The following is an 11,630-nucleotide window of genomic DNA, read 5'->3' as shown; positions in this document are numbered from 1 at the left end:
AGACACCCCTAAAATTGTACAAGTCCCTACAGGTTTGACATTTTGCAAAAACACCTCAAACACCGTTGTTGACGTCAACAAACCAAGGCAAATAGGGTATGTTTTCAACGACGACAGCACTCTCCATCACCACAAAAACACTCCTATAAATCTCATGACCAAAACCCATCTCACCCCTCCTCGGTTGCCACCATTGCACTCACCTATCCTACCTCTTCAAAAACCCCAGCATCTCAACCTTCAATTGTTCGTTGATTATCGTCCTAATTTTTAAGATATTCAATTAATAGTAAAATTGGTAACCAGTCCGGTGAAAGCCTCGAGTCCCGATTCAACCGGCCAGGTCGAGCCAAACTTTAAACCACTGGATTGAGATACAATTTGTGATGCTACCATGTGGAAACATTAGACATACGGCAGCTAAAAGATTTCTTGCATTGGATTTTAGGAAGGAAAACCAATTCTGTGAACAGAAAAAAAATTCTCTAATAGTAATTCCAAAAATGTCTCCATGTTAACCTAATAGAGTTGGTATTTTCAAGTTTCTCAATTGTCACTGGCAGTATTATTTTTCTCAATTTGAGAAATGGGGCCATGATAAAAGAAAGAGAATTATCTTGAACTTCAATAAACAATGTAAATGTACACTCTTCAAACGATCGTCATGTGTAACAGCTGTTGCCACACTTGGCCTGCTCATACAATGAAAAATCGATAAACAATAATCTTTATTTCATATTTCAAATACTAAAATTTACAAAGGAGAGGATAAATAAAAGAATATCCAGTACTGTGTAACTTCATTTCTCCACGGCAATGCTGATAAATTTCAGCTAAAGCAGTCTCAGTAGATGATTGTGCGGTCCCTCGAGAAAATTATCCATGTCAAAAATGGCACAAGAAGGCATGTATCAGTGAGTGTAGAATTCACCTAGTGAAAAACAGGCTAGAGGTTGTCTTTGAGCCATTTCATAGCTCCATTTGCAACAGACCTGCAAATCCACATTTTTTTTTTCTGCTTTGGTCAGGTCAATTTAAGAAGATTACAAAGAAAATCAAGGCAATTGATATACAATGATTCATCAATAGACAAGAAACTAGATTGAAAATAAGACCACAAGGGAAATATTATATGAAAGTTGACATTTTTCCAACAACGAAAAACATGACATACTAAATCAAATAGCAAGGTTTTGCAAATGTAGTTCATAATTTCTATAAATGTTTCAAAACATTCAATAAATTATCAGAATAAGGTTCAGTATCTCAAGTACTGTTGTTTGCATGATGAACTCTCATGATAGAGTTTAAGAGCCTTAAGATAGGTCAGAAGATATTAACACCTCAGAGAATTTATTCTTGCCAATAGCTGATATCTCACCACACAATTAAAAAAAAATAGCTAAATGGAGTAAATAATTGTGAGCAAATTTATTTATCCAAGATTACATGAATTCAATAATGATCACAAGCAAAGACAAAACGAAGGGATCTGAATAATCAAACACCATAAGAACCCACATAATAAACAGTCAAGAGAAAAACAAGACCTCATAGAATTTACTGCCACTAAGATTATTGCATGAAACAGAACTTGGTAAATCAAAAGACAAACCACAGACCATGGCATCCAGCTTTGCCATGCTGCAGATGGCAAAGATTCTGTTTCAAAGCATGAGCCATGCTCCAATCCTGTGGCCTAGGTTTGCCGCTTGTTTCCTTCATAAAAATATGAATGTAAAACATTTTTCCTTCATAAATAACTAAAGGAAGCAAATGATTTTTTTTTTTTTCTTTTTTGTAACGTAAAACAACTATAACAGTACAAGTTTCCATGATGAATGTGACAGATTATGGGAATTCATTTTTCTAAAAGTTTCTTCTTACATTTATGCATTCAAGATCCAAAAACAACCATACCAGCATCTTAAAGCAAAATTTAACAATCCATTCATTGACGAATGTGAAACAAAGAAGACCATGTAAAACACATGTACATAAATTCAAGTACTGCAACAGAAAAGTTCCAAAACGTTAGTAACAGGATAAAAGGTTAAAGTAATTGAACACAATGTTTTAAAACCTAGCCTGACTGGGCCGGTTGAAACGGTTCAACCGGAACCAATTCACCAAAAACCCTAGAAACTATGACGGTGATTGACAAACAAATGAAGGCCGGGATGTTGGCGTTTTTGAAGAGGAAGAGCTGGTGAGTGCAATGGCGGCAACGGAAGTGATTTCAAGTGAGTGAATTGACCGAAAATCGCAAAACTAAATCCGCAACAGCCCAATTGGCAAGGCAATCGGGGGAGGGGTGATATGGGTTTTGATCAGGTGGCTAAGGAGAGTGCTTTCGTGGTGACGGGGAGTGTTGTCATCACCGGAAACAGGCCCTATTTGCCCTTCTTTGTCAATGCTCGTGGTGGCGTTTGAGTGTTTTTGCAAGATTTCAAACCTGTAGGGACTTATATAATTTTCAGGGGTATTTTTGTTATATTTCAAACTTTTGGACACCTATTTGACCTGCCAGTCAAACCGGTTAAACCGGTCAACCCGGGACCCAGCCACTTTGCCGGATTTCGCCCCAGGTTGGTTATTAAAACACTGATCCAACATACAATTGCATTAGTATTTAGGAGCTAAAATCTGGAGATGAGATATTACCCTGCCAAATCTTTTAAACTCTTCCATAGGTCATTCTGTCCTGATTCTTCATTTTTCTCTGCAACAGTACTCGGTTGACTTTCTTCTGAACTTTTGGTGGCTGAAACAAAAATCATATTACCATTACTTGTTTTTGGATAAGAGACAGAAATAATATTCCAATAACTTAACCCAGCTAAATACTCAAATCAAATCAACAGACTTTGCATATCAGTGAAGAAAATACTTCACTCAAACCAATAAAAATGGGGATGTTAATTCCGTTTCGACTTCAGTCCATATACAAAGAAATATTACGTTTTGTTTAAAAAACACAAGCATATGGCAACAGTCATTCAAGCTACGAATAATTAAGAAATTATAGTATAATTAATTCATATGATGAGAATCATCTTTAAATGATAAAACAATTGCTTACTGGCTGGCTGAGTTCTGGGCCGAATTTGTGACCGGTTGCTGGTGGTTTTACTTAGATCAGAAAGTTCTTCAAGCAACTCACGCTCTTTGGCACTACAAATATATATAAAATTTATGGAATTAAGAAAATTACAATAATTCATAACTATAAAAGTATGAGCACGTGATGGAATCAAAACTGACAATGACAAAATTACTTCATTATTCTATAGTAATCATGAACTTGGAAACTGACTTCAAATAATGCAATTAGGGCAAAGACCAGGCTAAGGAGTATGGACAACAAAACTAATGCATAAACTACAGAAAAAAATGGGACACTATACCAAATTTAGATGTTTAAGCAAATACTAACACAGTTAAGCCATATTATGGCTATGATTAAAGATGTTATTATTCATACCTTATACGATTTGGTATAGCAACTTTAACTATAAATAAGTGGTCACCACGGATAGAAGGTTTGTTCAGCTTAGGTGCGCCTTTCTTTGCCAGGACTAGCACGTCCCCAGGTTGAGTGCCTGGTGGAATCTGTAGATCTGTAATCCCTTCGACTGTCTTCACCTACATAAATTCAAAACAACCAGCGCAATGATAATGGGAAAATTGCAAGTAATAAAAAATCCAAGTACAAGGGAGAAAATTTCACAGAAGAGCACAGAGTCCCAGGCAAATGAAATCAAGGTTTCATGTTCAATTTTGAATTAAAGGAGTTAAAATGACGAATGACATCAACTATAACTCCTAGCTTTCCAAGCTAACAAGCAGGGTTGATTCCTGCCACCCGCCCCAAATGATAATTACATAAACCATTTATATCAATTTAATGACGCATTAATTCAATTACAATTAAAACTTCCCATGTTTCAGATCCCAATAACCTCTATTTGAACTATTACACCAATATATTGTCCCAAATCCCCTACTGCAGCAATACTTATCAATCTACTTCGATCAAGAACGGCTGATTGAATACGCCGGAAGTCAATTAAGTGCAGCAATAAGTGATTGAGTGGATAGTTTGACCTGCTTTTGAAGTTTAAAAATTTAAAACTAGCAATCACTTATTTGTCTTCTTTAAATATATAAGAATCACTTACAAAGTCAAAAGAGTCAAGGCCTTGAGCCTTAATAAATTTTGTACCGAGTACTGACTTTAAGAAAATAAAATGTTACCTTAACAACAGTTCCCAGTATGGCATCAATGTAACTGACAGATATTGTTGAGCAAAGATCTATACCATCTCTTTGGATTCCCGGAATCTCTTCAACATCAAGATATACATAAAGATCTCCTGGAGGGCCCCTGCAGACCAGAGAATCAATCAGTCCATGACCACTAAACCAGCATGACATCTTCAGTACAGAGTACATAAGTACATACTGCAATGATTAAACTTGCAGATGTCACAAATCCCATATCCACATGCCCGCAGACTTCATACACATATAAATTTCATAATGATGGCACATTATAAGTGGGTGATTATTGAGGGTGAATACATGGTAAAAAGAAATCTAAAGTCCAAAACATAAAAAAATATATGTATATATATATATAATAAAAATGCGGTTTCACTTGTAAGAGAATATATAGTTCATAAAGCAGGTACATCGTATTCACTCAGTAAACATCAACAGTCAAGATCTACCTTGCATCAGTAACAAAACTATACCAATGGACAAGGTAAGCTTAAAGATACTAACAGCAAAACTAAAGCACATACCCCCTGGGTCCAGCATCACCCTCCCCAGCAACCCTGAGAATGCTACCTGTGCTAACTCCAGGGGGGATTTTGACTTTAATATTCTTCTTTATACGTATACGTCCTTCACCAGAGCATTTCCGACAGTATTCAGAAATGACTTCACCTTCCCCACCACAATTTGGACACACGGAAACCTAACATTTGCAAAAACATGGCTATGATAAGAACAAACCATAATAAACATAGCTGAAGGCAGAAAAAGATAAAGCATCTGCAAGTAATGGAAACAGAGGAGAATAATATATAAATGATACCATATACGAACATGTAAAACTTGGTAAAACCTATTCAGAATTTTACAATATTCTAAGACCTGCTATCTGTTAAGCATAAATGCTAATCTTACACTAATTCAACCATGATAAGACCTGGAGAACAGTTTCTTTTCCATAGTACATGCTAATCACAGCACCATAGTGAAACACACCATCAATATCAAGGAAACCATCTCAAATAGCAGTCCTCATATTAGCGGAATGACCCCATGATGACTGCATTTTCCGACACCTTAAGCAAATAGAGGGTATCAATGTTGAAAGGGTAGCATTATCAGAAAAATCACTCAAGTCCAAAATAATTTTCTCAATATGCCCCCTCATAGAATATCCAGCAATCAAGAGTCAAAAAGTGTAAAAGAGAAAAAACTGCCCAAATACCTGAGAAAATAAGCCAAATGGTGTTTGCTCAGTTCTCATAACTTGACCCCTGCCACCACAAGTTGCACATATCCTCATCTTGGAACCAATCTTTGCACCAGTACCAGTACAAACTTCACATGTTTCCAAGTGAGAAAGCTCAAATTCTTTTTCAGCTCCAAATATAGACTCAGAGAATCCCAGTGTAATGTCATATCTGAAAAAAAAATGAATCAAGTCAAATGTAAGTATCCAAAAGATATAAAAATAATACCAGGATCAAATTTCAGCTCTATCCAACATGACAAAAAGTATATTTCCAAACCAATCAGAGGAAAAAGATATAAAGTGTAACTGGCAGTTACCGTTGTTACATAAAAACACATCTTTCTAAGAAGAGTAGGTTGTTGATCCAATTTTCTTTATCAACAAGCAGCTTAAGTTACACCACCACAAAAACCACTCTTTACTGGTATATTTGCATATCTGACATGTTTACATCAATGATCTTATGAAGTAGCAATGAGTGGTTATCTTTCCATCTTTGAGGATAACGAATTTTTACATATTAAATACATAAATAGAGTTAAAACTTTTTGCAGCAATCGGCCAATATAAATTGATAATCAAGCAGCTGACATACATATGAAAACAATGACTTTAATCACCTCATATCTTCACCCTTGGTAACAGTACTACGCCGGCGTGTTCTGAATCCAGTTTGGTCCATCCCAGGAAAACCACCACCCATACTTGACCCAAAGAATGTCTCAAATAGATCAAAAGGGTTAGTCTGCAGGCAGGGGAAAGAAGAAGTCAATTTAACATCTAAGCCATGCAATAAACTGTAAGGGCCACCAAGAAAAGTTGCATCAGTGCTCATAAAGCATAGGTCGATCAAACAATTTTTGTACACTACCAGGAGAAAAAAAATATTTTTCCTTCTTTTCCAATTTCCAAATTTTGAAATTCGGTGAAAAATATCAAATCTCTCAAAATCATGCAAAGGTTGTCATTTCCAGCTGTTAACAATTTTATCATTACAAATACCACTACTTCTCATCTTGATCAAGAACAAGATTTTCAAAAAAAAAAAAAAAATCACTAAGACAACACACACACAAGGAAAAAAAAAAGTAAGCATATTTAGCAACAAGCAAACTCAAGTGTAAAATGATAGCATGACTATACACGCTCACATATATGTATGCAATGTTCAACAGCTAAACAAAAGGCAGAGCTCTATAACTTCAACCAGTGAATCCCTTGAACAGAAAAATAAACATAAAAGACAGCTCCAACATATAAAAGCAGCTGCAGTGTGAGAGAATATAAGACATCAAGTATGCTCTGGAAATACAGTACGCCATGAAAATCATAGAAGTAGCTATACTTCATAAATAAGCTTCATTTTCATGCTACCTGGCCAAATAAACTCCACAAATACATACTCTATGTCACCTGATGATGTAATAGATAGACAAGATACTTTATTTATTATTTGATGATAAGGCATCTTTTCTCCACTTTGCTAGTTAGAAAAATGAATATGCAAGTAGATGCAGTACCGTATAAGCACCTGACGCTCCACCTACAGTACTTTTTACTCCAGCTTCACCATATTGATCGTACATAGCCCTCTTTTTATCATCTGATAGCACCTGACAGTGTTGTACTTCAGAATTCAAAAGACAATATATTAAAAGCAAAAACTTAAAAGAAATTACACGCTCCAAGAAAAATCTAGAAGAAGTTTTATGAGGGCTTCAAACAGTTTACATACTTTGTATCATCAATCCAAAACCTAGTCCATCAAAATTTATCATCTAGCCAAATTTGACCAGGAGACATTTCAGCATGGTTTCATAGAACAAAGGTATAAATTTCAATACTTTTTCCAAATTAATAATAATGGTTGAAAACTATGCTAAATAAACCCCACAAATTTACTAAAGAACCCTTAATTTGTATTAAATGAGGATAAAATTGTAAATGGAAAATGATACAGGTAACAGGGTGGGGTAAATTAAGCATTGTTGTTCATCCATGAATCTTACCGGCAGTGAGGAGAGCCTACAGGTTATTATATGTTTTCCGTGTGTAAAATACGTCAACTAAACAGATTAATTCTTTCGTATTCAAGCATTTATATTAGAATTTTTGAATGCTGCTATTGCAGAAGAATAATGGACAAAGTTCCTTATATATTTTGTCCACGATCAGTTAAGTGGAAGTTTCTTCGTTTTGCAAGAAACTATCAAGAATGAACTTAATTATGGCATATTAGGAAATGGACAACAAAAATCAAATAAATAAAAGAACCTGCGGATTAGAGCATGTCATCACAGACTAGACAAATACTTTTCTCGATAAAAAAATTCACAGAATTTCAATTAAACATTAGTAATAAACTCTACAGTCTTGACAGAGTATGAGTAATAAAAACTGGTGTTGTGCAGCAAGAAGTTATTAAGAATTCCCATTTATTAATTTTAATGATAGTTTTATCCTCAACTTATAGAGAACTACAGGTTGTTTAGGAAATGACAGGGGTTCAATTTCTATCACTTTAGTTAAAACTATACTCCATGTCGTTCATGTCCGCATGAGCAGACACATGAAGTCACACCAATCGATATCTATACTTGAATCCTAATGCCAGCAACAAGAAGAAAAGATCTTGATTTAGCTAAAAAACTGAAGATTGTATAAAAAATAGCATCATATATTTCTACAAAGGACATTAATTTGAATGTTGATTAAACCATCCTAGCGACCCAGGTCAGCAGCTAGGTTTCAACTTCCGGAAACCTGAATTCCAAGCAAGTAACAAACTCATCCCCTAAAGCCCAGGAATCCAGCTTCATGTTCGACTTTCACTACTAAATATTAAATCCAGGTTGATTCAAAGCCAAGTTTCCAACTATTATTTGATCAACATACAGCCACAAGTCTTATATCCTAAATTAAAATTTTCAAGAAAGGAAGAAAAGAAAAGGATTTTAGTGAAGTAGAATGAAGAAGATAAGAAGTATACCCAAATCTAAGCCAAACAACGTTTTAAAAAAAGAAATAGCAGAAACAGTCAATTAGAAGATATACAATGTGAAAGCCATCCTCCCTGACACGAACGATTTTTTTTTTAATGCCATCCTTCCTAACATGAATAATTAGAACCAACCTCCTAAACCATACATCCACTATCGTCAGAAAGATTCCACAATTATGTTGTTTTAGATATCATACATTCATGCAAAAAATTTATAGCAATATATAGGTTTGAAATTCTTATGCATACCTCATAGGCAGCACTAATCTCTTTAAATTTCTCTGTAGCTCCAGGTTCCTTGTTGACATCAGGGTGGTACTTGAAATTAACATAAACAGCAAGAAGTTAGGATAACGGGGAAAAAATAAAAAATGAAATAAATTGTGCGGTCAGTTTGACTGATATCAAAAGATTATTGGCAAACATCAACAGAGAAGCACAAATCTGCTCCTCTACACAAAGTATTTCAAGGAAGGAAATGATTTGAACCAGAATTATGGCAGATAAAATAAGGCAAAAGAACACCAGATAGACCAAACTACCAATCTAGTCTTCAAGGTACATAAAGTAAGGTATACATTCATTTAATTGCAAAATAGTATTCTTGCAGCAAATCCAAACTATTAGAATTTCTTTTTCATTAAATGCCCTGGTATAATTACAAGCACATAAGGTACATGAACACCCATAGTGAATGTACAATGTTTAAGCTAACTATCAGCACAATGAAAAAATTGTGAAAAACAAGATGAACAATTCTAATCAAAAATCAATTTTTTTTTTTTTTTTTTTAGATGAACAATTCTAATCAAAAATCAATTTTTTTTTTTTTTTTTTTCCTGAGAAAAGAGAAAGATTGTACACAGTTTAAGCGCCAAATTTAACCGCAAATAGAAACACTGTTGTTATTCCCTTTCACACTCTTCCTCTAAAATGCCATTAGCCCAAAGAATGCCAAACACTTCAATTTGCAAAATTGCAAAACAAGGTCCTTAGTGATCAAATAATCAAATAAAGTTCCACACAGCACAATTTATGAGATGTGAAATCCCAAAGTACGCCCATAACGACTAAAGCTTTCAAAAAATGAAACAAAAAACACAGACAACCAAACAAAGGATGATCAACTTTTTGTCAAGTTACGTTTGATCCAAGAAGGACGGTAAAAGCAAAATGAACACAGAAAGCATTCAATAGTTTTAGGATAAATTATAAATCCACTTGACTTTATCTTATCTTTTCTTAAAATACTCACTAACAGTTTTCTATGTTCTTTTTCTTTCTGTTTGGTTACCGAGAAACCACTCAAAAAACAATAACGCAATACTTAAAAAATCAAAATTTTTCATTTAAAATTCAATAACCACTTCACGTTTTCTATTATCTACTATAACTTTTCTAAAACTTCATCTCTTTTCATTCCCTTTCCTAATTTTCTCAGCAACCAAACGTATCACCAATGAGGAAGATAGGAAAAAAGACATATACAGCAAACCTATTGCATTCCTTTCGAAGACCCACTTAAAATTTCCCTTTCCTCCATTTTTTCAGCAACCAGACAAGTAGGAAAAGAGAACAAAGCAATTCAATTAAGTACCTGACGAGCTAATTTTCGATAAGCCGCTTTAATTTCTTTGCTACTGGCAGACTTGGCAACCCCAAGAGTGGCATAGTAATCACCAGAAGCAGCCACGACATATAGGCCAAAACGGGGTGCAGAGCCCCTCGCATTATTGAGCTTCAAACCACCAAACGGAAAAGAAGAAGATGCAGTTAAAGTAACAGAAGCAAAGCTCTTGTGGGACCTGAGGTGGGTCATACCATTGAAGAAACACGAAGAAGAAGCGGAATGGTTTGAATGAAAGAAGTTGAGAGGAGAAGAAGAAGAGGGATAAAGAGAAAGAGTAGTGGAAGTTGAAGCCATTGAAATGAAAGAAAGAAATGCAATTAAAGTGTTTGATAAGTTGTCTAAGAGAAGAAAAATAATGTTTGATTTCGTCATAATTTAGTGTTAGACAGGCGAAGAAGAAGAAGAAGAAGAAAAGTGGTAAAGTTAATATTGTTGGGTTTTATGATGGGAGGACAGCCAAGAGATGCGTGGTGCCATTTTAAACCACACTGACACATAATTATACATACTGCAGTTTTTAATTATACTAATAACCTGTACTTTTTCTCTGCTCACAGAAACAAAAAAAAAAAAAAAAAAAAAAAAAAAAAAAAACCCAACGGGGCTAGGGGTGGAGATGAATCAAACCTAAGACCTCTTAGTAACATATCAAGAATTTAGCTGACCACTCTATCACCCAATAGTGTTTTAAAACTCGACCCCCCGATCGGTTCAATCGGGACTTAGGACCTTCATCTAGTTGGGTATCAATTTTCCTATTCACCAAAAAAAACCCTAGAAATTGAGACGGTATCGATGAACAATTGAGGTCGGAATATTCGGGCTTTTGAAAGGAAGGGCCAATGAGTTCAATGGTGGCGACGAACGTATTTCTAATGAGTTAATCGACTGAAAATCGTAAAATTAAACCAATTGTTGCCGTCGATTGGCGAGGCAATCGAGGGAAGGTGATATAGGTTTTTTTCAGAGGATGAGGAGAGTGTTTTTGTGGTGTTGAGAGTGTTATTATTGCCAAAAACTAGCCTTATATTGCCTTGGCTTGCCGACGCCAATGTTAGTATTTGGGGTGTTTTGCAAGATTTTAAACCTATCAGGAGTCATATGTTATTTTTAAGAATGTTTTTGTTATATTTAAACTTTGGGACATCCGTTTAACCCGTCAGTCAAACCGGTTAAACTGGATAACCTGAAACCTGATCACTTCACCTAGTTTTACCCTATGTTGGTTATTAAAACACTGCACCTAGTAGTGGTTATTCTTCTTCTTTTTTCTTTTTTTTTTCAAAATAGTAAGATATGAGTTTTGAGCACGTAAAAAAAAAACAAAAATAATTATAATACATTTGATAATTGTAATATATCTTAAAATATAATTTTTTTTTTTTATAATGATTTTTCAATTTTAATTAATATTACTACTAGTATAAAGCTTATTATTATGAAAAAACGATGTTCTATGATCTTGA

General features: G+C 34.7%; 1 protein-coding gene across 1 annotated transcript; it reads right to left on the bottom strand.

The window, feature by feature from the left end:
• Nucleotides 1-704: 704 nt before the first annotated feature.
• Nucleotides 705-10,593, bottom strand: LOC116146219 (chaperone protein DnaJ). The gene is made up of 11 exons (XM_031431624.1): nt 10,132-10,593; nt 8,784-8,852; nt 7,054-7,146; nt 6,154-6,278; nt 5,507-5,702; nt 4,809-4,984; nt 4,258-4,387; nt 3,485-3,645; nt 3,083-3,174; nt 2,665-2,764; nt 705-992 (listed from the first exon to the last, which is right to left on the bottom strand). The coding sequence occupies exons 1-11, from the start codon at nt 10,534-10,536 to the stop codon at nt 947-949; spliced, it is 1,593 nt and encodes a 530-aa protein (XP_031287484.1). The 5' UTR covers nt 10,537-10,593; the 3' UTR covers nt 705-946.
• Nucleotides 10,594-11,630: the final 1,037 nt, after the last annotated feature.

The sequence above is a fragment of the Pistacia vera genome, unplaced genomic scaffold (assembly GCF_008641045.1).
Source record: "Pistacia vera cultivar Batoury unplaced genomic scaffold, PisVer_v2 Contig1148, whole genome shotgun sequence".
Taxonomy (NCBI): Eukaryota; Viridiplantae; Streptophyta; class Magnoliopsida; order Sapindales; family Anacardiaceae; genus Pistacia; species Pistacia vera.
The sequence above is the reverse complement of the archived record's forward strand: the minus strand, read 5'-3'. Positions and strand labels throughout refer to the sequence as shown.

Excerpts from the sequence above, each read along its gene's own strand:
- LOC116146219 (XM_031431624.1), bottom strand. The coding sequence starts at position 10,536 with ATGACGAAATCAAACATTATTTTTCTTCTCTTAGACAACTTATCAAAC. Across the intron at positions 8,853-10,131 it reads ATCGAAAATTAGCTCGTCAG|TACCACCCTGATGTCAACAA; the intron begins GTACTTAATTGA and ends GTTAATTTCAAG. Across the intron at positions 3,646-4,257 it reads TACTGGGAACTGTTGTTAAG|GTGAAGACAGTCGAAGGGAT; the intron begins GTAACATTTTAT and ends GAATTTATGTAG.